At 42.9% G+C, this 27,475-nt stretch overlaps 1 protein-coding gene across 2 annotated transcripts in view; it reads right to left on the bottom strand.

Moving 5' to 3' along the window:
• LOC135508450 (arf-GAP with SH3 domain, ANK repeat and PH domain-containing protein 3-like) overlaps nucleotides 1-15,519 on the bottom strand; it is a 64,419-nt gene extending 48,900 nt beyond the window's left edge. For both annotated transcript variants that reach the window (XM_064928638.1, XM_064928639.1), the window contains exons 1-3: nucleotides 15,201-15,519; nucleotides 7,425-7,497; nucleotides 2,825-2,970 (exon numbers count right to left, since the gene is read on the bottom strand). In XM_064928638.1, the coding sequence (XP_064784710.1) occupies nucleotides 2,825-2,970; nucleotides 7,425-7,497; nucleotides 15,201-15,401 (420 nt within the window). In that variant the 5' untranslated portion in view covers nucleotides 15,402-15,519. The remainder of the gene's footprint in view (nucleotides 1-2,824; nucleotides 2,971-7,424; nucleotides 7,498-15,200) is intronic.
• Nucleotides 15,520-27,475: the final 11,956 nt, after the last annotated feature.

Genomic DNA, 27,475 nt, shown 5'->3' with positions numbered 1-27,475 from the left:
AACAAAAATATAAAACGCAACATGTAAAGTGTTTGATGAGCTGAAATAAAATTTTAAATTCTCCACACGCACAAAAAGCTTATTTCTCTAAAATGTTGTGCACACATTTGTTTACATCCCTTTTAGTAAGCATGTCTCCTTTGCCAAGATAATTCATTCACCTGACAGGTGTGGCATATCAAGAAGCCGATTCAACGGCATGATCATTACACAGGTGCTGGGGACAATTAAATTCAAGGACACTCTAAAATTTTGTCACACTACACAATGCCACAGATGTCTCAAGTTTTGAAGGAGTGTGCAATTGGCATGCTGACTGCAGGAATGTCCACCAGAGTTATTGCCAGATAATTGAATGTACATTTCTCTACCATAAGCCGACTCCAATGTTTTTTTTTAGAATTTGGCAGGACGTCTAACCCGGCCTCACAACAGTCTATGCAAACATGTCTGGGATCTTTTTATTTCATGAAACATGGGACTAACACTTTACATGTTGCGTTTAGGATGCTGGAATTATAATTTGAAGAAACATGCAAAATTGTGACTGGTTTTGTTAATGCCACATATGGAAGGTAATACATTTGACAAGTTATATCATTTAGTCTATATTAAAGCGTTAGGTTCTAGGTGCGCGATGAATAGCCACTCGGATTGAAGAGGAAGCATGTGTTAAGCTTTCCTGAATAAATGGACCTGCTGGGAGCATCTGTGGCCACATAATTATAGGACAGCGCATCTCAGTATCAGAAGTAACACTACAGCCAGACTGGCCTGCTACTGGGCCTTTCTAAACTGTAGAGAGTAGAGACCCACAACTGATCCAAATCAAATGAACCGTTCAAAATCACAGGGCTTTTCCTCTGTTATTCAAATGACATTTTCACTGCAGCCCTAGAGTAGAATTTTGTACTCACTTGAAAACAATAACACAATTATTACTACTACTATATTACTACTGCTATTATAGTTAGGATAGTTGTATTGATAGTTGATAGTTAGGATAGTTGTATTGTCCCTAAACAAGATCAATATAAAGCTTTTTGAGCTGCAGGTCTCATATCTCCCCTTTTCTGTTCATGTGTAATGACCCACCTGGCCTCTTCACTGCCCCTCAGCTATCCTCCATCTTGTGGATTCGTAGAAAAACAACTGCTGCAGCTTTGAATGCTTTTATGTGTGGTATGATCACTAGTTAGCCTATTGAAGATCTGGACAAACGATCCACCGACCACTATTGTCACTATGAATGGTGGATAGAGGGCAGGACCGACAGAGTGGTAGACTATATTGACCTGTGGTATAGTAAAACTGTAATGCACAAGGGAAGTACTAAAACACCTTGAACTCGAGGAGGCGCATGCAAGCAGATGAGGACATGTGGCTCGGATGGAAGACATTATATAGTCACACCTGCAAAAGAGTCAATGTAAACCAGGGAGAAAACACACTACCCTCCCCAAAGCAATAAACCCCCCCAGTAAATTTCAAACTGTCCCTTACCCAATCTATATGTGCATATCTAACTCAATGACATCGTACACCTGCACACCGACTAGGTTCTGGTACCCCGTTTATATAGCCAAGTTATCGTTACTCAGTGTGTATTTATTTAATGTGTTATTATTTTTAAAAATGTTTCTCTGCATTGTTGGGAAGGGCTCGTAAGTAAGCATTTCACTGATAGTCTACACCTGCTGTTTATGAAGCATGTGACCAATACCATTTGATTTGATTATCTACCAGCTCCCCTATTAGTCACACCAGCCAGCATTCTGTTCTGTCACCACCAACACAATAACAATCAGATCACATCTGTCTGCCCTGTTTCCCTCTGAACCGTACCCTTCCCTCTTCCTCTTCTCATCACCATCACTACATCAACACCATCACTACAGTACATCAACACCATCACTACATCAACACCATCACTGCAGTACATCAACACCATCATCCGTCACTACAGTACATCAACACCATCACTACATCAACACCATCACTGCAGTACATCAACACCATCATCCGTCACTACAGTAATTCAACACCATCACTACAGTACATCAACACCATCATCCGTCACTCCTGTACATCAACACCATCATCAGTCACTACAGTACATCAACACCATCACTGCAGTACATCAACACCATCACTACAGCACATCAACACCATCACTACAGTACATCAACACCATCACTACAGTACATCAACACCATCACTACAGTACATCAACACCATCACTACAGCACATCAACACCATCACTACAGTACATCAACACCATCACTACAGTACATCAACACCATCACTACAGCACATCAACACCATCACTGCAGTACATCAACACCATCATCCGTCACTACAGTACATCAACACCATCACTACATCAACACCATCACTGCAGTACATCAACACCATCATCCGTCACTACAGTAATTCAACACCATCACTACAGTACATCAACACCATCATCCGTACATCAACACCATCATCTCACTACAGTACATCAACACCATCATCAGTCACTACAGTACATCAACACCATCACTGCAGTACATCAACACCATCACTACAGCACATCAACACCATCACTACAGCACATCAACACCATCACTACAGTACATCAACACCATCACTACAGTACATCAGTGCAGAGAGAAACATTTACCCCTCCTACCCCTATGACATTGATGAAGCCCAGATGAGTGAAATGCTTGTCCTGTAAAATGTAATACATTTTGTGCAGAACTTCCCTCTTCTCTCTATTAGCCCTCGTCTCTCTTCTTCACCCGACTCCCAACCTCCAAAGTCTCCCCCTCCTCTCACCAGGTTCTTGAAGAGAGAGGTGACCTCCCTGGTGAAGACGGCCATGTTGAGGAATCCTGTGGACACCTCGTTGTTGTCCTGGGTCAGGTGACTGTTCCCAAGGTTCTCCAGAACCTCGATGTACTGCTCCTTGTTCTCCACATGACCTAGAACCACAAACACACTTCATTGTTGTTTCTCCCTCTCTCTCACCCCCTCACTCTCTCCCTCTTTCTTCCCCTATCCCCCTCACTCCCCTCTCTCCCAATGTAGTGTCTAACCCAGCGGTGCCACTGCTCTCTGACTACAGCCTGTCAACATAAACATAACAAGAGAGAAAGTGACCATTTATACCCTTTCATCACGACTGAGCAGAGCTGTACTAGATGTAATAGTTGCTGGAACCCAGCTGGATCAGATCCAGCATACTGTCGTTTGCACAATAGTGTGAAATGGGGAATGTAAACAAGTATTTTTGAGTACCCATCTCCAGTTTTCTAGCATTGGTGCCAGTATGTGGATCCCAATCGGTTTGTGCTTTAGCCGGGTCCTTTGTCAAAGGTCTGGCACGGCAACGACAGTGGGAGCAGTAACTGCCTGGCGTCTAGGCTACAGTTTTTCCAGTAACTATTACAAAATGCACATCTATGCCATCCCGATGGCTTACCCCAGATAATAATCTGCTTTTGTTCAAAATGGGCTCTTTCAGTCTTTAATGTTGTGTGTGTATGCTTGTTTGTGTGTCAGAGCCAAGGTCTGCGGCTGCATGCTAACTGCGGGTTTGTTGACAAAAATCTGACGAGCAGCACAACATTGAATAACATATTTGAGGAAGATCATTAATGGCCCCCTGGGGTTGCGAGAGAGGGGGGGCGAGAGAGCGAGAGCGAGAGAGAGGGATGGTGAGTCAAGTAACCAACGCCATACTGTATCATTCATGGCTGATTGAGGGGTTCTGAATCAGCCAAACACTAGCAACAAACAGGAAAATAGCCCCCCCCCTTAGCCTTACTGGAATGGAACAGCCCCATATGATTCCAGTTAAGAGGGAGAAAGAAAGTGGGGGTTTAGAGGGGGGATGGTGGATGTGTGGATAGAAGTGGAGTTGGGGTATCTCTGTACTGACTGACCAAACATCATTTCCTAACTCTGTCTCTCTCTGACTTACATCTGACCGTTAAACCCCCCAAATAGGAAACAGACTATTTCACAGTTCAGTAAGAAGAAAAACGTATTTTTTTGTGTTCATCCATGTTTTCTGTATGTTGTTATCATTGTGAATCTGGTGAGTAGTTGCTTCGTCACACCAGTATGAAATAGGGAAAAGTAGTCATCAGGGTTGGGTAGGTTACTTTATAAATGTAAACCGTTACAATTACAAGTTACCCGTCCAAAATTATACATCAGTAACGTAACTTTTAGATTACCCAAACTCAGTAACGTAATCTGATTACATTCAGTTACTTTTAAATTACTTTCCCCTTAAGCCGTGTTAGAAGAAGACAAAATATTGAACATCATCTATTGCAGGATAAATCAATGTTAAAGTTTACATAGCTGGCCATATTGTCACGCCCTGGTCTTAGTATTTTGTGTTTTCTTTATTATTTTGGTCAGGCCAGGGTGTGACATGGGTTAATTATGTGGTGTGTTTTGTCTTGGGGTTTTTGTAGGTATTGGGATTGTGGTATCGTGGGGTTGTCTAGAAAAGTCTATGGTTGCCTGAAGTGGTTCTCAATCAGAGGCAGGTGTTTATTGTTGTCTCTGATTGGGAACCATATTTAGGCAGCCATATTCTTTGAGTGTTTCGTGGGTGATTGTTCCTGTCTCTGTGTTAGTTTGCACCAGATAAGGCTGTTTAGGTTTTACGTCACGTTTTGTATTGTTCGTGTATCATCTTCATTAAAGATGTATACAAATAACCACGCTGCATTTTGGGCCTCCTCTCCTTCATCGGGAGAAAACCGTAACACATATATGGATGTTAAATGTTACTTTATAGGTTGGTTGTGTAGGTTTCTTCTAACCCATCACTTTCTACTACATATAACAAGATTAAATTACATCTTTACATTAAAAACCAAAGTCTATCAGAATTCCAGTCCTTCCAATAAATTACAACTATTTGTTTTAACGGGAATAGTCTGAACTGTTTGTTTTTTTAGCTCAGTTTACTCAAGGCATAGAACGCAGCGTAGACATAACCTATAGGTCTACTGTTTTTATTCGATAGAATACATTAAATATATATCTATCTTTCAGGTTCACAGTGCTGACGGAACCGAGGTCCCCATATTAATCTGAGAGTGGTTCCATGTGTCCAGGCCCATCCCTCAGTTGTTGTTTTTTACCCAAAAACAAGGGGCAGGGTGCCATTTTGATATTGTTTCATCTGTGGATTTGCCCTTTAAACAGCTGCATATTATCATAAATTCAGGCTATTCCCGCTAAAACAAATAGTTGTAAAACAAACAACTTATCAAAATTCAACTATTTAATTGGCGCATTACAAACTATCATTTTGTGAGGCGCGGTCGGGAACTAGTTCTGTACTATGGCGAGTGGTGGGGTCGATAAACCAGGAAGATTCTCCATCGTTTAAATCTACAGCTTGGGAACATTTTGGCTTCCCAGTAGATTTACAACGGTGATGGACAGAGAGTATATGTCTCCACTGCTCAACCACCAGAATAGCCTATGCAGCTGCCAACACCTCAGACACGTTGACACATTTACGTCGAAATCAGCCCAGTATTCCCCAGGTTTCAGCACCTCGTGAAAGAGTTCGAGCCACGTTACGAACTTTGATCACAAGCGCCCATTTCAGCAAACAGGTAGTACGCACCCTATATAAGCAAGCTAAATCAGCTGAAGTTGTCAGTGAATTGACCAGTGCACCCTGTGTAGCGCTTACTACAGATGGATGGACCTCCAGGGTTACAGACAGCCCATCACATTACCCCGGAGCAGGGAATTAAAAGTACCGTGCTATAGACCCTTTAAGAGAGTCACACAAGTGCGCATATTATCTCTGTACAAAAACATTATAGCATAGACCTATACAATGTCTGAGCCATGTTTATATATTGATTTCACATGTATATTGCACTTTATTTTAGTGTTGTTCAAAAATCTAATCCAATTTATTGGTCACATACACATATTTAGCAGATGTTATTGCGGGTGTAGCAAAATGCTTGTGATCCTAGCTCCAACAGTACAGTAGTATCTAACAATTCACAACAATACACACAAATCTAAAAGTAAAAGAATGGCTCCCAAGTTGTGCAGGGGTCTAGGGCACTGCATCTCAGTCCTAGAGGTGTCACTACAGACCCTGGTTCGATTATAGGCTGTATTACAACAGGCCGTGATTGGGAGTCCCATAGGGCGGCGCACAATTGGCCCAGTGTCATAAACATTTGTTCTTAACTGACTTGCCTAGTTAAATAAAGGTTAAAATAAAATTTAAAGAAATATATAAATATTAGGATGATCAATGTCAGAGTGGCATTGACTATAATACAGTAGAATAGAATACAGTATATACATATGAAATGAGTAAAGCAGTATGCAAACATTTTTAAAGTGACTATTGTTCCATTATTAAAGTGGCCAGTGATTCCATGTCTATGTATATAGGGCAGCAGCCTCTAAGGTGCAGGGTTGAGTAACCGGGTGGTAGCCGGCTAGTGATGGCTATTTAACAGTCTGATGGCCTTGAGATAGAAGCTGTTTTTCAGTCTCTCGGTCCCAGCTTTGATGCGGGGTGAACAGGCTGTGTCCTTGATGAACTTTTTGGCCTTCCTGTGACATCGGGTGCTGTAGGTGTCCTGGAGGGCAGGCAGTGTGCCCCCAGTGATGCGCTTGGCAGACCGCACCACCCTCTGGAGAGCCCTGTGGTTGTGGGTGGTGCAGTTTTAAATTTAGAATACCAACACTTTGGATTTTCTTAAATACACTCAAATTAACTACAGTAACTGTTGGCAATACATTTTCCTACTCTACCGAAAACGTGAACCCAAAACCGCAATACATACCGAACCGTGGGTTTGATGAACTGTTACACCCCTAAAGACAGACAGGGTGGCTTAGCCAACGCATCACATAGAACCCATACAACGACACCATCCACAAAACACATATTATCCCTCACACCACACCCTAATCACGTGACGAACAAAGAAGCCTAACAAACAATGCCCACACAACAAGCCACTTGATGTAATTGATAAGGGAATTGGCAGCCATTTTGAAAATGCTGCTGATCAACACTTTTCATTTTTAAAATAATTTAAACTTTATTTAACTAAGCATGTCAATTAAGAACAAATTCGTATTTACAATGACGGCCTACCCCGGCCAAAACCCTAACCTGGACAACGCTGGGCCAATTGTGGACTCCCAAACACAGCCTGGAATCGAACCAGGGCCTGTAGTGACGCCTCTAGCACTGAGTTGCAGTGCCTTTGACCATTGCGCCACCCGGAAGCCCCACCTAAAGCCTGTCAGTATAATGCTTTATAACTTGAACACATGTATGAGCCTTCATTATAATAAGGCTTATAATGCCATGTATGTGTGTGCGTGTGCATGTGCGTGTGTGCGTGCGGGCGCTTACTTAGTCCAGAGCTGTGGATGGCCTTGATCATCTTCTTCATCCTCTGTAAGGTGCTCTGGTCCATCTCTAAGGACTGCAACACATAAAGAGAGGAGAAGAGATTTAAGGAAACACATACTTGACATGTATTGAGCAGTATAACTTTTCAGGCAGGCAGATCTTTCCCTGAGGTAAATCCTAACTTCAGATCGGTCTGTCCATATGCAACTCTGTGTTTGACGTAAAATCATGCACTGATGATGTCAATGGGAGACCTGAACAACAACAACAAAAATTGAATATTACACCAGACTCCAAGTTAGGATTTCACCCAGTAGTAATGAGAATGGTGAAAACAACGTAACCTGTCCAAGCTGTCTCTAAGGAAAACATACTTTCCTTGACTTTCTAGCAGCGGTCATGACGACTGTTTAGTTCCCACGCCATGACTAATGTTGAGTGAACAGGTGAATCAGCACTTAGTCCGTCGAACACCGTCACATTTGGAATCATTGGGCTGATGTCACTCATGCACTAACCACCGACCTCGCCTGACGTTTGCTTTTCAGGTTCGCCGACTCTTTCAGGTTCACCGTGCATTTGACATGTTGAAACTTCCCTCTGCTCTGTTTGCATCTGAACCAGCAGACCTCGTGGCTCTCTCTTCTATCGGATCGTTAATGGCACCCACCTGGTGTGCCAGGTCTAAATCAGTCCCTGATTACAGAGGAAAATTAGAAGAGAAAAGGGATCCTTATTGAGAAGAGAAAAAGGATCCTTATTGAGAAGAGTAAAAGGATCCTTATTGAGAAGAGAAAGAGGATCCTTATTGAGAAGAGAAAAAGGATCCTTATTGAGAAGAGTAAAAGGATCCTTATTGAGAAGAGAAAAAGGATCCTTATTGAGAAGAGTAAAAGGATCCTTATTGAGAAGAGAAAAAGGATCCTTATTGAGAAGAGAAAAAGGATCCTTAAGAGAAAAAGGATCCTTATTGAGAAGAGTAAAAGGATCCTTATTGAGAAGAGAAAAAGGATCCTTATTGAGAAGAGTAAAAGGATCCTTATTGAGAAGAGAAAAATGATCCTTATTGAGAAGAGAAAAAAGGATCCTTATTGAGAAGAGAAAAAGGATCCTTATTGAGAAGAGAAAAAAGGATCCTTATTGAGAAGAGAAAAAGGATCCTTAAGAGAAAAAGGATCCTTATTGAGAAGAGAAAAAGGATCCTTATTGAGAAGAGAAAAAGGATCCTTATTGAGAAGAGAAAAAGGATCCTTATTGAGAAGGAAAAAAAGGATCCTTATTGAGAAGAGAAAAAGGATCCTTATTGAGAAGAGAAAAGGGATCCTTATTGAGAAGAGAAAAAGGATCCTTATTGAGAAGAGAAAAAGGATCCTTATTGAGAAGAGAAAGAGGATCCTTATTGAGAAGAGAAAAAAGGATCCTTATTGAGAAGAGAAAGAGGATCCTTATTGAGAAGAGAAAGAGGATCCTTAAGAGAAAAAGGATCCTTATTGAGAAGAGTAAAAGGATCCTTATTGAGAAGAGTAAAAGGATCCTTATTGAGAAGAGAAAAAGGATCCTTATTGAGAAGAGTAAAAGGATCCTTATTGAGAAGAGTAAAAGGATCCTTATTGAGAAGAGAAAAAGGATCCTTATTGAGAAGAGAAAAAGGATCCTTATTGAGAAGAGAAAAAGGACCCTTATTGAGAAGAGAAAAAGGATCCTTAATGAGAAGAGAAAAAAGGATCCTTATTGAGAAAAAAAGGATCCTTATTGAGAAGAGAAAAAGGATCCTTATTGAGAAGAGAAAAAGGATCCTTATTGAGAAGAGAAAAAGGACCCTTATTGAGAAGAGAAAAAGGATCCTTAATGAGAAGAGAAAAAAGGATCCTTAATGAGAAGAGTAAAAGGATCCTTATTTTATAAGGATGATTAAAGTTACAGTAACTCAACCAGTAGTGGTTAGTGTAAATGTGACATAACAGCCCTTGGCATTGTGGGGGACTTCCACATGTCTCATTTGTCAAATTCAAAAGAACATGGGACTTTAAACTGTATAGAAATGTATGGAAAGACTCACTTCTGCTTTATTTTTCTACTTTCACAGTCAACTGCTGAGCAAGGCCACGTACAGTAAGATTCAGGGCAAGACAGTGGTCAAAGTGAAAATATCATGTCTTAAAACTGTTACACTTCAATGTCATAAATGTGTTTACTTAAGTCTTGTTTACTTACTTAAGTTCCCTATGAACAAATGATGTAATGTCGCCATTTAACAAACAGATACCCTTTTAAAAACCTCTCCTCGTACACAGAATCCAAGTACAGGCCACACCACCATGGTGCAGTAGACGGTAGAACAGTTACAACACACCCTGTTACGGTAAATCAAAAAGGTATGTTAAAACCCCCCAGCATGCATTTAGAATAAAACCTAAGGTCCTGAGGACCAGACCTTGTGGTTCATCCCTGCTGTGTCCTGTCTGCGGCATCTGCTGATACTCTGTCTAACACACACAGAGCTGCTGTAATAATAGAGCGGGGTCCAAGGTTTGAAACAGACAGTAGAATGGAGGGAAGATTGTCTGTGGAGAACACAGCCAGTCTGTCTCAATGGTAACACATGTATTTATGGGTGTAACTGTTTTACTCTTCTCTCAAGGGTATAGGGAATTTTGGTATGTGTGTGTTCCTGGTTGTGTGTGTGTGTGTGTGTGTGTCAAAACCCCAGTGTGTGTCACTGTCAACCCATGGTCAGGCAGCGCAACAGGAATTCTTGGCTTCGGGGATATCTGATCCCATGAACCTGCTGCTGGCAAGAGGACAGATTTGTTGAATAACCACAAGAACGACGAGCCCTTAGAATCTGGCTTTCCCTTGCTCTCTCTCTCTCTCCATTCAAATAACCTTATCAGCACTCAACTACTATCAAGAGTAACAAGCGACAGTAGGAGGCCACAACCAGCCAACACAACCACTATAGCCATAACACACAGCCTCCCCCTAAAACATCACGACCTAGTAATGGGATCACTCTGCCCTCTGATAACTCTGATAACCAGCCACCATTTGTAAATGGCCCTGATCACGTTGCATTAAAATGGATTCTCTCCATAGCTGCCCTGCATATTTGGGTTCAAATCCTAATATTTATTGGCTTTAGACTGCATAGAGTGGCAGGCACTTTTGGGACTTTCGTATTGGTTCCATTGCACCAGGCAATCTCAATCAAGCCCAGCTAAAGTATTTTAAATTATTTCAAATAGTATTTAAACCCGGGTCTGGGAATCAGATTCCAAAATGGCCTCTCCCCAGCAGAGCTATCCCAGCTATGTTTCCAGACTGTTGTAACTATAAATAGTTAGATTAGTCATATAGAGAAATGGTTGGACTGGCACCCCAGGGTATCTCTGTTGGACTGGCACCCCAGGGTATCTCTGTTGGACTGGCACCCCAGGGTATCTCTGTTGGACGTCCAACCCCAGGGTATCTCTGTTGGACTGGCACGTCCAACCCCAGGGTATCTCTGTTGGACTGGCACCCCAGGTTATCTCTGTTGGACTGGCACGTCCAACCCCAGGGTATCTCTGTTGCTTACCTCTCTTTTGTGATGGTTATCAGGAGAAATGCCCTACACAGTGTGCGTGTGTGCCCATCCAACAGCCCTTCACCTCAACATACTGACAGAGATACACAAACAGACTCTAGCATCCAGCGGTACTGTTCAGTTAGGAGAGCTGGCCAGGAACCCAGTGATGTATCATATCATCTTAAAGGAGCAATCTGTAGTTGTTACATCCATTGTTGGATTTATAAATGAATAATATACCCATAGATTCTTGAAGAATTTAACTTAATGCCTCATGTACACCATCAGAACCCAAAATATAAGATTGTTTTACTACAATGTTTGTAAACTGTATAAACCTCAAAACATGGTTAAAACTATAATGTTGATATCATGGATGGTCAGTCCTGGTATCCATAGCTCTGACTATGAATTTGAGAGTGGTTACATTTTTATTTATTTATTTTATTGAAAAAGAGACAGGGTAACTGCATTGTTAGAGTTTAAACTGCATATTGGTAATTTAAAATGTGTCATATCATTATTACACAACTGAAGTTTGTATAGGCTATATATATATAGTTGGGTAATGTGTTTGTTTTTTTACCATATCTTCTTTCTTTGGACTTTCACTGGGGCATTTCAGACCACTGAGGATTACTTGGATCATAGAGACATATATTCACGAATAAAGCTTAGTGTGTGTGTGTGATGTCACAGTCAGAAGCCAGCTTCTCTCTCTGATTCATCTGCAATGTTGAGAAGCCTTGAAACCACAGTCTGAGGATAAATGGATTGAAACAAACATTAACACACATACATAATCCCCAACAGGCCTTGAGGCACCAAACCCACTGTCCTTCACCCCCCCTCCCCAACCCAACCCAACCCCAACACATACATAATCCCCAACAGGCCTTGAGGCACCAAACCCACTGTCCTTCACCCCCCCCCCCAACCCAACCCAACCCCAACACATACATAATCCCCAACAGGCCTTGAGGCACCAAACCCACTGTCCTTCACCCCCTCCCCAACCCAACCCAACCCAACCCCAACACATACATAATCCCCAACAGGCCTTGTGGCACCAAACCCACTGTCCTTCACCCCCCCTCCCCAACCCAACCCAACCCCAACACATACATAATCCCCAACAGGCCTTGAGGCTGGAGTTTCGCCCACCAAACCCACTGTCCTTCACCCCCCCCCCACACACACACACTAATCCTTCCTAGCCATCCACACTCCAAACGAGTGCCGTCTGGCTGGCCTGCTGTGTTTGTTTCCGGTGGTCCTGCGACAAGCTCAGCCAGGTCATCCCAGCCCAGAACCCCATAGAGCCCCAGTCACAGCCCTCAGGGACTGAGCTAATTAAAGAGGCTCTGCCAGAATCCCTTCAGGAAGCTCTGCCAGAGATGTGTTGTGCATCCATGGGTTTCTAGTGGGGCTGATTGGCTCTATTTAGCCCTGCTGTGAGGAAACCAGACATGGGATTATGCTGAGTCAATATTTGAGGAAGGCTGTGGTAAGGTTGATTTGGGGTTGGGATTCAGTCTATGGAAAACATAATTCTCCTTGCCTTGCTGTGACAAAATCAAGGCATGGGAGTCAACGTTTGGAGAAGGTTACGAGAAAGTTGTGGTAATGTTGGGCTTTTGGGTTCATTCAGTCTGGCAGGTTCTGCCATGCCAAGTCTGAATAGCATTAGTCAAATGTGTTCCAGCCAGGGTTGCATTGTGCTTCTATTGCCAGGACTTTTATCCAGCCTCAGCATTTTTTGTTGTGTAAAAAAAGGTAGGAAATACTTAAGTGTGTTGGTAGAACAAAATGAAGGCCTCTGATTATGTAACTGATGCGGAACAGTCATTTCATGTGAATGTGGCTAAAAACAGAAAACGGACGTTTTATTTCATCCTCCCAGCCTTCAGTTCAGCCTCTCCAATTAGAGGCCATCGACTCTTCTAGCTGACAAGTTCCCGATAACAACAACAACAACAACAACAACGACAACAGCTACAGCTTTCTACAATAGCGAGTCAACACGGATGTTTACCAGTGTCCGTTCTTTACAGTTCCATGCATTGCTAGCTGATCTTCACCATCATAAATCACTCCCTTCTCTTAGAAGAGCTAACATCTCTCTAACAACTACCTTGAGGAGAATCTACTTACTCCTAATCTCACGTTGACATCGAAGTTCAGTCAAATGCGTTCACCTAGACCCGCCAATAGAGATCAAAGCTGTGGCCATTCGTAGCTCAAGATTTTGACGAAGGCTCGGATGTTTATTGCCCATCTGAACATCTGTTCCACAATGGTCTCTCAAACAGTTCACGACAGAGACCCTGAGAGACTATTCCTCTGTCGTCAATGTCTCAGTGGGTATGGTATTGTTTGTTTTTTATTAGGATCCCCATTCGCTATTGCGAAAGCAGCAGCTACTCTTCCTGGGGTCCACACAAAACATGAAACGTGACATAATACAGAACATCAATAGACAAGAACAGAACTACATCAATTTAAAAATGGCACACTTAGCCTACCTATCAATACATACACACAAAATATCGAGATCAAATAGGGGTGAGGTGTTGCTTTATCTGCTTTTTGAAACCAGGTTTGCAGTACACTTCCGCTATATGAGATGGGAGTTCCATGCAATAACGGCTCTATATAATATTGTACACTTTCTTGAATTTGTTCTGGATTTGGGGACTATGAAAAGACGGCTGGTGGCATGTCTGGTGGTGTAAGTGTGTGTGTCAGAGCTGTGCGTAAGTTGCAAACAATTTGGAATTATCAACACATTAATGTTTCTTAGAAAAATAAGTGATGCAGTCAGTCTCTCCTCAACTCTTAACCAAGAGAGACTTGCATGCAATGTATTTATATCAGCCCTCTGGTTACAATTAAGAGCAAAACGTGCCGTACTGGGTCAGCTGCAGCTTAACTAGGTCTTTCTTAGCAGCACTTGACCTATGATGACCTCTGACCGGACAATAATCAAGAGAAGATAAAACTAGAGCCTCCAGGACTTGCGTTGTGGAGTGTGGTGTCAAAAAGGCAGAGCATCTCTTTATTACGGACAGACCTCTCCCCATCTTTACATCCATTGAATCCATACATTTTGAACATTACAGTTTACAATCTAAGGTAACACCAAGTCATTTTGCCTCCTCAACTTGTTCAACAGGCACACCATTCATGACCAGATTTAGCTGAGGTCTAGAGCTTAGGGAATGATTTGTACCAAATACAATGCTCTTAGTTTTAGAAATGTTCAGGACCAGTTCATTACTGGCCACTCATTCCAAAACTGACTGTATGCTCCTTGTTAAGGGTTTCAGTAACATCATTAGCTGTGGTTGCTGATACGTATATGGTTGAATCATCAGCAGACATGGACACACAGGCTTTGTTTCATGCCAGTGGCAGGTCATTGGTAAAAATAGAAAGAGTAGAGGACCTAGAGAGATGCCTTGCAGCACACCACACATTGACATAAGAGAAGCTTCCATTAAAAAATACCCCCTGAGTTAAATGAATTAGATAGCTCGGAACCCACAATATGGCAGAGGTTGAAAGGCCATAACACATAAGTTCTCAACAACAGGTTATGGTCAATAATAACAAAGGCAGCACTGAAATATAACAGTACAGCTCCCACAGTCTTCTTACTGTCAATTTCTTTGAACCAATCATCAGTCATGTGTGTCAGTGCAGTTCATGTTGAGTGAACCCATGGGCACTTTCTCTGTTATGGGAGGAATGGTATTCAGGTGAAACTAGGCTATAGCCTGTTACTGCAAGACAAAGGTCATAACTGTACTGTAGCTAAGGTTATCCTTGAAAGTACTCAGTGTCACAGTCATTTAGGTTAACCCTCATACAGGAAAATGACATATTTGGACATGCTTATTTGTAAATCTTATTTAAATAAACACCTCACCTATCTATCAACTGCCCCAACCCTCTGCATTGCACTATCCACTGTCCCACGGTGATATAAAACACTTGTGAAATATCATGGAACTATTTATAAATAGCCTCCGTTTATAAATTACATAAAAATGAACTTGGCCAACTTGTTTTAGGGGTTTTACCTATCGGTTCACCTCCCACAACTGTCAATAACAAGTTAGGCTACCTAACGCAGACTGGTATACAATATTAGTACGCACTGCGCGTTCCCCACTCTCTGGTTGCGCTGCACTAGCCTGACTTACCTCTTCGACTGCCGAAACGGTGTTCCGACATTCACTCATTTTGGACTGAAAACTCGAGGTAGCCGGTGAAGCCAAGTCCTCGTTTGTCAGAGCAACAAACTCCGAAATGTTGATACGCTCCGGCATATTTCTCTCAAGGTAAAGGGGTCCAATTGAAGATTTACAAAAGTTAGTAAAAGTGTCAAAAACGCATGTTTCCATGGAAAATGCACATGTTCTCCGTTGTGGAAAAGGCTATAGCAAAAGGTAAAATGTCTCACTGCGGTGCGGTACATGAGTGAGCACCACTGCGAGCGCTACAGATCCAATGCTGGCTCTGTGCGTGCGGTTGGGGAGGGAGTAATTCCATCATCACGTGGAATGTTTCTGCTTTCTGGCATACTGAATTGGGCGCGTGAAGAATGGACCCGCAGTCTTTTGCTGTCTAATTTCCCCTCCATGCAAACCCTAGCCTGTAGTGAAAACAGTGGACTACTACACAGATGAATAGGGTGTCACACACCATAGAATCCCTTTAGAATGCAATGAAAAGGTTCAGGGTGCTATGAGGAAATGGAGAAAGATCCACCATGTGAAAGCACTGCAATATTCTACATTTTAATCACGGCTAAAAAAAAACATTCAACTTTCAATGCCTTCCATTGGCGTATTTCACCAGTTTAGCCAAGGTATATAGCTTTCATTCTATGGCAAACCTCACCTCTACACTTGAAAAACCTTTATCTCGGCCTCTAATTCCCTGCAGGGTATAGATAGTATGACTCTTGTTGGTGCCCAGTGCAGGTAACAGACTTGTAGCAAACCTCTATATACCTACCCTTGACATTACGGTTTCACCTTACAGGTGTACCCAGACTCCTCGTTCCTGCTACTATACAATCTGCCAACACATGAAAGGAAGGATACCAAAGTACTTTGCCTGAGGGAAGTTAAGTTTTAGACTTGAAAAGTTTTGGGTGCAATGTAGTCCAGGTTTGACTGTGTTTTCCAAGCCCACTGCAACCATATTGAGTATGGGGGGGGACTACTTGATATGACCACAAAACCACATATTTACCTGTTGAAAGGATATAACCAATTAACCCTTCACTAAGCCCTGCCACAGAACATGGTGAACCTATCGCAGTGTTCCAATGCATAACAACTGTTGTCAAGTCTGACACACTGAGGTGTTGTAATAAGAACTGAAGACAAAAAAAGAAAACAAATATAAGAACTGAAGACTGCATCCAAGATGTCCGCCAGTTGTTCTCAAGGTAATCTACTCACGTTCTCATACTCTGATATATCTGGGTTGCGTCCAGTTTATGTTAATCAACATCAAATGCGCACTAGCACTCAGAGCGCACCGGGTGCAGCGACAACGCCATCACATCATCCAAAAATATGGGAGACATTGGATAAATATAAAATATTCATAGCTTTGGTTGTGAGTAATGGAAAACAAATCGGCTTCAGAAACAATTATTTGAATAATCAATGTTTTGTGTGTAACAGTATAATTTTAAGCCGTCCCCTCGCCCGAACCAGGGACCTTCTGCACACATCAACAACAGTCACCCTCGAAGCATCGTTACCCATCGCTCCACAAAAGCCGCGGCCCTTGCAGAGCAAGGCGAACCACTACTTCAAGGTCTCAGAGCAAGTGACGTCACCGATTGAAACGCTATTTAGCGCACACCGCTAACTAAGCTAGCCGTTTCACATCCGTTACATGTGCACGAAGGTGATGACTAAAGTGTCTTATTAGGAATTTTTGAATCTGACTTCTCTGGGTGGCCGTATATGGGAATTGTCTTTCTGGGCCGGGCGTCAGTTAAACTGCCGTACCGAAGCAAAATTGGAGGAGCAGTTGAAACCTGGCCCCATTTGTCCGACACCTTGGACAAGTTCACGTATTAAATGCATGGAAGGCATTGAAAAAAAACTTGAGCTTTCATCCAAAAACACCTTTTTCAATGCCTAAATAATTGTACAGTGCACCAGGGGCACTTGTTACTATAATTCCTCAGATGCTAAGCCTGTTGATGGTGTATTTTTTTCGAATCTAAAATTATACTTTTGTTATCATTGGTTTCTAGCTCAGCTGGTTAGCTGGATCTCAGTCTTATTGACCACCCAACGGTGCCAACACTAGTTAGCCAGTTAATATAAATGTTAGTTTTTTTTCTTCAAAATGTTAGCAAGCTAAGTTAGCCATGTTATGAATACAACTACCATCTGCTGTCGACATAAGGATACGATTTGAGAGCACTAGTCAGCTCCAAAAAATGGTTAGTAACTATGGCTGCATGCTGACAGAACATTCAGAGCCATCGTGGCTAGTCACACTACAGCCTTCATTTTACCAGGATCCTGTGAAGCAATTGTAATGACAGTCCACCACAACATACCGGAGGGTCTCCTGATTAGCAAACGGGTAGTCTGTGTTCAATTTCATTGTGTATTAAAAAACACAGTTTGAGGTCATTTTGAGGGGATTTTGCCAGTGGTGTATATATAAGGAAATGGGTTTTGCATTATTTTTTTTTCTTCAGAAGTTGCAACAGTAACCAAGGGGGGTGGGACTTAGCGAAGGGTCAACCTGGGAAACGTTTACATGCGTCATTGTGACAGTAAACTCAAACAAACTCAAGGTTATTTCCTGAACAGTCCTGAAGGAATAGCACAGTCACTACCAGACTTTTTGCAGTAGTAGTGCTGTATTATTGTAATAGCAGCCTTGCTTTCTAACTCCAACCCTTACTTTATTTTTGTAAAAACAAATATTTAACATTTATTTAACTAGGCAAGTCAGTTAGGAACAAATTTTGATTTACAATGACGGCCTACCCCGGCCAAACCGTAACCCGGACGACACTGGGCCAATTGTGCGCCGCCCAATGGGACTCCCAATCACGGCCGGGTTGTGATACAGCCCAGAATCAAACCAGGGTCTGCAGTGACGCCTCCAGCATGAGCTGCAGTGCCTTTGACTGCTGCGCCACTCGGGAGCCTAACACGTGATAACTCGTTCATGTCGGGTGAATTCAGAAAAAGTGTGACATCATATAAACTGGGACAGCTGAATCCTGACCCTGTATATTTCTTAGTCTGACAATTGAAAATCAAAACTACTGTTGCTAATCCCTTGCAGAGGAACCACATGATCAAAATCACGTCACTTCATTGGTGTGACGTCATAGAAGGGGTTTCTAACAGGAAGCTCGTCGTAAAATAAGTGGCATAGATTTTTTTTCTGTTTTGATATAAAGGTTATAAAACGGTCATAAATAATGATGAACTGTGCAAAATTGTGATGTAAATGTGCATAATATGTACTTAGTACATTTTGTAATTCAGTAATTTCTTCTTGTTGTCCCGCATTACCAACCATAGCTAGTTAAAGTAAGACAGCATGGAGTAGCTAAAGTGCAACAGTCTTATAGTCTTTTCCAATGTAGGAAAGAGATCCAGTTTACATTAGGGACCCTGTAATTAGATTAGACAGGGCTCTGGTTCTTGGAGTACTGCTATCCTGCACAAAGCAGAACTATAGAAGGGGAATTCATATAAAGTGGGACACTTCTGTAACCTCTTTCAGTATCAATCCAACATATTAGCCCAACACATGATCATTTTCTGAAATTCTCAAAATGTTTCCTAAATGCAAAAAAAATGGAATTGAATTGTCATTGGGGTACAATCAGGACTGTACCAGTTTATCTAACCTGCTGTCCCTGTTGAACAAATGCAAACTGAAAATATGGTTTTGGCTCTGTGTACATACATCGGTTTGTCATGCCTTCTGTGAATAGGATATCAACATATTTCCATTTTGTGTGATTAGAAAACATTTTGACGATTTTAGAATTGTTTCATGTGTTGGAGATAGTTGGATACATGTGTTGGAGATGTGTTGGAAAGATGTTGGATAGATGTGTTGGAGATGTGTTGGAAAGATGTGGAAGGAGGCTACTCACAAATGCAGACAGACACACACACGCACACACACTTACTCCACCTAGGTCACTACTACAGTGGAAGAGCATGGGAGTGGTTAAAAAACATGCCTAGTTAAATAAATAAAACATGTAAAAAATGTTTTATTGTCCCTTTGCGAGGTGACACTGAAAAATGTGCTCTCAATCGAGACTGCAGTGAAGAATAGGATCTTGCCAACCAAGGCATTGAAGAACTACTCTTTTTTTTCACAATGCATGTCATGGCAAGACCTCATTGCTTGTATGTTGAAAAGTTCAAACAGTCTTTTTATCATCAAACTCTTTGCATCTCTTTGGGGAAAATGCTAGCTTGAAGTTATAAATTCTTGGGTGTACAGTAGAGTATGATCGGATTCCACAAGCTGTTAGAGACATGCTCCATGTACTGTTGAGCTTAACAAATTGCTTCAGTGACCCAATTTGCTACAATGTCCTTTTCCCTCATGGTTTTCTGTGGCCTGTGTTGGCTGTGTATGTTAGGGTTGATGGAATACAGACATTGCAGAGACTCGCTGCCTGACTATAAACATACACTTCTTCAGTTACCATGCGGGGAGAGGGGATGAAGCACCCTGCTTCAGTTACCATGCAGGGAGAAGAGATGAAGCACAATGCTTCAGTTACCATGCAGGGAGAGGGGATGAAGCATCCTGCTTCAGTTACCATACAGGGAGAGAAGATGAAGCACCCTGCTTCAGTTACCATGCAGGGAGAGGAGATAAAGCACCCTGCTTCAGTTACCATGCAGGGAGAGGAGATAAAGCACCCTGCTTCAGTTACCATGCAGGGAGAGGAGATAAAGCACCCTGCTTCAGTTACCATGCAGGGAGAGAAGGTGAAGCACCCTGCTTCAGTTACCATGCAGGGAGAGGGAATGAAGCACCCTTCTTCAGTTACCATGCAGGGAGAGGGGATGAAGCATCCTGCTTCAGTTACCATGCAGGGAGAGGAGATGAAGTACCCTGCTTCAGTTACCATGCAGGGAGAGGAGATAAAGCACCCTGCTTCAGTTACCATGCAGGGAGAGGAGATAAAGCACCCTGCTTCAGTTACCATGCAGGGAGAGGAGATAAAGCACCCTGCTTCAGTTACCATGCAGGGAGAGAAGGTGAAGCACCCTGCTTCAGTTACCATGCAGGGAGAGGAGATGAAGTACCCTGCTTCAGTTACCATGCAGGGAGAGGAGATAAAGCACCCTGCTTCAGTTACCATGCAGGGAGAGGAGATAAAGCACCCTGCTTCAGTTACCATGCAGGGAGAGGAGATAAAGCACCCTGCTTCAGTTACCATGCAGGGAGAGAAGGTGAAGCACCCTCCTTCAGTTACCATGCAGGGAGAGGAGATGAAGCATCCTGCTTCAGTTACCATGCAGGGAGAGGGGATGAAGCATCCTGCTTCAGTTACCATGCAGGGAGAGGGGATGAAGCATCCTGCTTCAGTTACCATGCAGGGAGAGGGGATGAAGCACCCTGCTTCAGTTACCATGCAGGGAGAGGGGATGAAGCAGGGCCTTTCTGTGCCTGCTGTGTTCTCTGGGTTCCTATTGTGAGACTGAGACGGAGCAAACCGGTCTGTTCAGCCACACACACTGACACACACACATTGTGTGTGTGACAGAGAGAGAGAGAAAGGAGGAGGGAGAAAAAAAGAGAGAGAAAGGAGGAGGGAGAAAAGAGGCCTTTTAGAAAACTTTTACAGAAGTTCATTGTCTTTTTGTGTTTATATCCACACTTGCAGTGACTCACTCCCTCCCTCCCTCCCTCTCTATCTACCCTTTCCTTTTCTACCTCCCTCCCTCTCTTCCTTATTATCCTCCACACACTCTTTCAATCTCCTGCACCATTACACTCTGCCTCTCACAATCTCTCTCTTCTCGTTCTGTCCTTTTTTCTCTCTCAAAAGCACACTTTCTCTTTCTCTATTTCTCCTCTCCTCCCTCTGTCCAATCAACATCCTTCCTTCTGCAGAGTGGCAGAGAGTCTCATGTTTCAGCTCTTGTATGAGGCTGGAGCCTGGAGGTCTTAGCCATGGCTTCCAGGAAAGGTTACCTCCAGGACAGACTTCCCCCAATTCCCAGCAGAGGTAGAGCAGCGCGCCCATCCCCCCCTGCACATGAGACGGCCTATCAATTTACAGGGGGAGTCAGGTTTACTGTAAAACCCCTCTTCTTCTTTATTTTCCCTGAGAGGGAGGGAGGGAGGGAGGGAGGGAGGGGGAGGGAGGGAGGGAGGGAGGGAGGGAGGGAGGGAGGGAGGGAGGGAGGAGGGAGGGAGGGAGGGAGGGAGGGAGGGAGAGTGAGTTCATATGGACTATTTCTTGGAAGGAAAAACATGTTTTTAAAGCCCCTAGGTGAAGTCATAATGTTATTACCCCTTCTACCACTGTTTTGGCTAAAACACGTTAAGCATGTATGAGTATGACTCATTGTGCAGTATTGCTCTCAGGTGGCAGTGTCAGTCAGTCTTGATTCTTTTGGTCCCTCCACTCCCCTATACTGTAGGGTACATCCCAAATGGAACCCTATTGCCTATATACTGCACTACTTTTGGAACACAAGAATAGATCTCAGTGACAAACAGGACGTTTTATGACTCATCTGTCGCCAATGTCGTCATGGCAACACCTACGCGTTATGAATGGTGCTTGGGAGTTGAACTTTGTTTATTATGAATGAAGGTGGTAATAAGGTCAAATAAATAGAAATGTGTGTCTGTAAAATGTTCCATTAAATTGTCTTTGCCATCGGAGCATTCAATGTCAGTCTACACCTCTAGGGAATGAAGACCGGACCTGAGTCCCTCTCTCCATCCTGACACCCACCTGACACTGTGGCTGCCAATGGTTTTTAAACGGTCTCCTCTGTGTTGTGCTTTGTTAGAGCATTACTGTTTCATTACAAAATAGTAATATAGTCAAAAGAAAATAGTCTATCCATAATATTATAACTTTTACTATATGGATAACAATTTTAAGTTGTTCATGTTTACAAATGAATTTACATCTAGATGTTCCATAGAAACGGTCAGAAGTCAGTTGCTTTTGGGTTGCGGCTAAAGTCTAGCATGTAACTAGAAGCACGGTTTTGTTTACTTGGTGAGTACATGAAAATTCTACGCTTTCATTATGGTCATAATTCTAAAAAGTTTGGAAAAGTGTGGAGACCACAGTCTTTCAGAGCGTGTGACAAAATTAAAGACCCATTCCTTCGTTTACGGCTATAAATATCAGACTCCGCCTTTAAGATGTGACCTGTCACAGGCCTGGTTGAGTCTCTGGGGTTTTAGGTTAGACATCTATAAAGCACTTTGTGACAACTGTTGATGTGAAAAGAGCTTTAAGCAATACATTTGATTGATTGTTATGTTGACAGCTTATGAAGCAGGATGCTAGAGGTTGCCAGGGGGCGTTAGGGAGCATAGAGGCGAGCTGAATTTCAGACTATGCTGGCTGGGTGAGGTGTCTGAAACTGTTCATGACTGCTTGTCATAAACACGTAAAGAGTTGCGTTCAGCGTTCAGCGTTCACCAGCAACACAACTTAATGGACATGTAGGCTGGGGGCGAATAACAGTTTGGATGGGATTCAACTATTAATGATATGCTTGTGGGAAACTGTGTGATATTCCATTCTTCCAGGTAAAACTAGGTTACTCGGATACTTGCTATTTTCAAAATAGAGCCAAATCTACACACACTTGATGGGCCCTTTCAATAGTTGTGTGGCCTCATACTCCAGCCTTCTAGCCTGTCCTGTAAGTCTCTCATACTCCAGCCTTCTAGCCTGTCCTGTAAGTCTCTCCTACTCCAGCCTTCTAGCCTGTCCTGTAAGTCTCTCATACTCCAGCCTTCTAGCCTGTCCTGTAAGTCTCTCATACTCCAGCCTTCTAGCCTGTCCTGTAAGTCTCTCCTACTCCAGCCTTCTAGCCTGTCCTGTAAGCCTGTCCTGTGTCCTGTAAGTCTCTCATACTCCAGCCTTCTAGCCTGTCCTGTAAGTCTCTCATACTCCAGCCTTCTAGCCTGTCCTGTAAGTCTCTCCTACTCCAGCCTTCTAGCCTGTCCTGTAAGTCTCTCCTACTCCAGCCTTCTAGCCTGTCCTGTAAGTCTCTCATACTCCAGCCTTCTAGCCTGTCCTGTAAGTCTCTCATACTCCAGCCTTCTAGCCTGTCCTGTAAGTCTCTCATACTCCAGCCTTCTAGCCTGTCCTGTAAGTCTCTCAAGTCTCTCATACTCCAGCCTTCTAGCCTGTCCTGTAAGTCTCTCATACTCCAGCCTTCTAGCCTGTCCTGTAAGTCTCTCCTACTCCAGCCTTCTAGCCTGTCCTGTAAGTCTCTCCTACTCCAGCCTTCTAGCCTGTCCTGTAAGTCTCTCCTACTCCAGCCTTCTCTCTCAGCCTGTCCTGTCCTGTAAGTCTCTCAACTCCAGCCTTCTAGCCTGTCCTGTACTCCAGCCTTCTAGCCTGTCCTGTAAGTCTCTCATACTCCAGCCTTCTCGCCTGTCCTGTCTCTCATACTCCAGCCTTCTAGCCTGTCCTGTAAGTCTCTCATACTCCAGCCTTCTAGCCTGTCCTGTAAGTCTAGCCTGTCCTGTAAGTCTCTCAGCCTTCTAGCCTGTCCTGTAAGTCTCTCCTACTCCAGCCTTCTAGCCTGTCCTGTACTCCAGCCTTCTAGCCTGTCCTGTAAGTCTCTCATACTCCAGCCTTCTAGCCTGTCCTGTAAGTCTCTCATACTCCAGCCTTCTAGCCTGTCCTGTAAGTCTCTCATACTCCAGCCTTCTAGCCTGTCCTGTAAGTCTCTCATACTCCAGCCTTCTAGCCTGTCCTGTAAGTCTCTCAGACTCCAGCCTTCTAGCCTGTCCTGTAAGTCTCTCATACTCCAGCCTTCTAGCCTGTCCTGTCTCTCAGACTCCAGCCTTCTAGCCTGTCCTGTAAGTCTCTCATACTCCAGCCTTCTAGCCTGTCCTGTCTCTCAGACTCCAGCCTTCTAGCCTGTCCTGTCTCTCAGACTCCAGCCTTCTAGCCTGTCCTGTAAGTCTCTCATACTCCAGCCTTCTAGCCTGTCCTGTAAGTCTCTCATACTCCAGCCTTCTAGCCTGTCCTGTCTCTCATACTCCAGCCTTCTAGCCTGTCCTGTCTCTCAGACTCCAGCCTTCTAGCCTGTCCTGTCTCTCAGACTCCAGCCTTCTAGCCTGTCCTGTCTCTCAGACTCCAGACTTCTAGCCTCTCCTGTCAGTCTCTCATGCAAAAGCCAAAAAGACACGTGACTGGTGCATGAAACCACCAGAATGCATTCCCTTTTCCAGAATGGCAGTTTAGTTCCATGGTTTTCTTCATATTTATTTCTCCTTCATCCTCTCCACTGCTTTGCTTTATCTTGACCAGGTCGCAGTTGTAAATGAGAACTTGTTCTCAACTGGCCTTCCTGGTTAAATAAAGGTGAAATAAAATGTAAAAATAAATAAATAAATTGCACACTAATGAGAGGAACACACCAGGACTTGCAGATTGACTAGATGTCAGACATTTAAAGATAGGAAGGTGGCCCAGGCTAGATTGTTCTTCACTTACATTAGAAACACATGTTTTTCATCGTCTTTGGAGAGAGAATGATAGCAGTTAGGTCTCTGCCCAACACAGAAACACAGGGATCAACACCAATCAAATACACATTTCGTTTTAGTGCTTTCTTAGCAGTAAAAGAAAAGTTACTTGGCCCGAGGTTGCTTGGCTACCGTGGTGGGGAAATTCAATTGTGTCCAGTTCCATCCTGACCCCTAACCCCTAACCCCTTGACATTAGCTTAATCTGCTATCTATTGTCCGCATGTTCCCCCTGGCAACACACTAATGAGAGGAACACACCAGGACTTGCAGATTGACTGGATGTCAGACATTTAAAGATAGGCAGGTGGCCCGGGCTAGATTGTTCTTCACTTACATTAGAAACACAAGATAAACAAAGTATTAAAGGCCCACTGCAGTCAGAAATGTGATTTTCTTGTGTTTTATATACACCGAGTGTACAAAACATTAGGAACACCTGCTCTTTCCATAACATAGACTGACCAGGTGAAAGCTATGATCACTTATTGATGTCACTTGTTAAATCCATTTCAACCAGTTTAGATGAAGGGGAGGAGACAGGTTAAAGAAGGATTTTTAAGCCGTGAGACATTTGAGACATGGATTGTGTGTCTGTGTGCCATTCAGTAGGTGAAAGAGCAAGACAAAAGATGTAAGGTTTTTTGAACAGGGTCTGGTAGTAGGTGCCAGACGCACCGGTTTGATTGTGTCAACAACTGCAGTGCAGCTGGCTTTTTCACGCTCAACAGTTTCCCCTGTGTATCAAGAATGGGCCACCACCCAAAGGACATCCAGCCAACTTGACACAACTGTGGGAAGCATTGGATTCAACATGGGCCGGCATCCCGGTGGAATGCTTTAGACACCTTGTAGAGTCCATGCCCTGATGAATTGAGGCTGTTCTGAGGGCAAAAGGGGGTGCAACTCAATATTAGGAAGGTGTTCCTAATGTTTTGTAAACTCAGTGTATATTTACACAGTGGTGTAAAGTACGTAAGTGAAAATACTTTGAAGTACTACTAAAATAGTTCTTTGTGGTGTCTGTACTTTACTATTTATATTTTTGACTACTTTTACTTTTACTTCACCACATTCTTTTAGAAAATATTGTACTTTTTACTCCATACATTTTCCTTGACAGCCAAAAGTACCTGTTACATTTTGAATGCTTAGCAGGACAAGGATAAGTCAAATTCACGTACTTATCAACCAAACATCCTTGGTCATCACTACTGCATCTGTTCTGGGGAAACCAATATGCTTTGTTTGTAAATGATGCCTGAGTGTTGCAGTGTGCCCCTGGCTCTCCGTAAATAAATAAAAAACTAGAAAATGGTGCCTTTTGGTTTGCTTAATATAAGGAATTTTAAATCATACTTTTACTTTTGATATATTTTAAATCAAATACTTTTAGACTTTTACTCAAGTAGAATTTTACTGGGTGACTTTTACTTTTGTCATTTTCCATCAAGGTATCTTTACTTTTACTCAAGTATGACAGTTGGTTACTTTTTCCACTGCTGTATTTACACAATATGAGGTTGGAATAATACTGTGGAATAGTGAAAATGAAGACGATGCCCTTTCAGTGTACGTTTCAGCCCGTTGTGGTGGGATGGACTTTTGGCCTGCCTGGTGACACACCAGACAGTAAATGAGTTAATAGACCAATAAGAAAGAGAGTTCCAAACCTCTCTGCCAATAACAGATAGTTTACAGTTGTCCCCTCCCCACTCAGACCACTCCCAGACAGTCCTAGCTAAATTATTGCTTGAGAAATGGCTCTTTGCTAAGAAGCTATTTTTTGTTTCTTTTTGACCATTTGAATTGAAAACAATCACAGGTAAGGTACTTTGACTGTTAAAACCAGAAATGATTTGAGATTGAGATGAAATCTGCGTTGAACCTTTAAAGCTGAACCTTTATCAATCCTCTGATGTTTTTTCATCGTCTTTGGAGAGAGAATGATAGCAGTTAGGTCTCTGCCCAACACAGAAACACAGGAATCAACACCAATCAAATACACATTTCGTTTTAGCGCTTTCTTAGCAGTAAAAGAAAGGTTACTTGGCCCGAGGTTGCTTGGCTACCGTGATGGGGGAATTCCATTGTGTCCAGTTCCATCATAACCCCTAACCCCTTGACCTTAGCTTCATCTGCTATCTATTGTTTTGCAGGTTTCCCCTGGCAAATTTCCAAGTCCAAAGAATGACTGTGGCTTTTTAATGTTTGTTTTTGTTGTCCACCTGTCAGAGTAAGTTAATAGCTGTGTCAGTGTTGTTGTTACTGCTCATGTTGCCCTATTCAGTCAGCGTGTGGGAATGTCACAATTCATTGCATCAATGTGATGTTACCCTGAAAGTCCTCAATCCTTGTGCCAAATTCGAACCCAGAGAGATAGGCAAGTGCTTTCCAAGTAGTGGCTCAAAATCAATCGGTGTTGTTGGAGCTAAGACGCCCACACTGCAGATGCTGCTGGGTCATGGTACGACATTTCTATTCAAGTCTAGGTTGATACTGACGTTTGTGTTTGAATCTGTTACCATGACATATTAACCAGAATTCTCTGCTTTGAGGAATCATTTGAAGCAAGTGTAAACAGGATTAGTTATTAGTTCATTAAGATTCTCTGATCAAACCTGGTCTAAGTATTGAACTAGGCAAACAACCCTACGGAAGGGAGTTTACTGCTTTAGAAGACAGAAAAGAACAATGA

The sequence above is a fragment of the Oncorhynchus masou genome, chromosome 21 (genome assembly GCF_036934945.1).
Source record: "Oncorhynchus masou masou isolate Uvic2021 chromosome 21, UVic_Omas_1.1, whole genome shotgun sequence".
In the NCBI taxonomy this organism is placed as follows: domain Eukaryota; kingdom Metazoa; phylum Chordata; class Actinopteri; order Salmoniformes; family Salmonidae; genus Oncorhynchus; species Oncorhynchus masou.
This window is presented reverse-complemented; position numbering and strand designations above follow the sequence as displayed.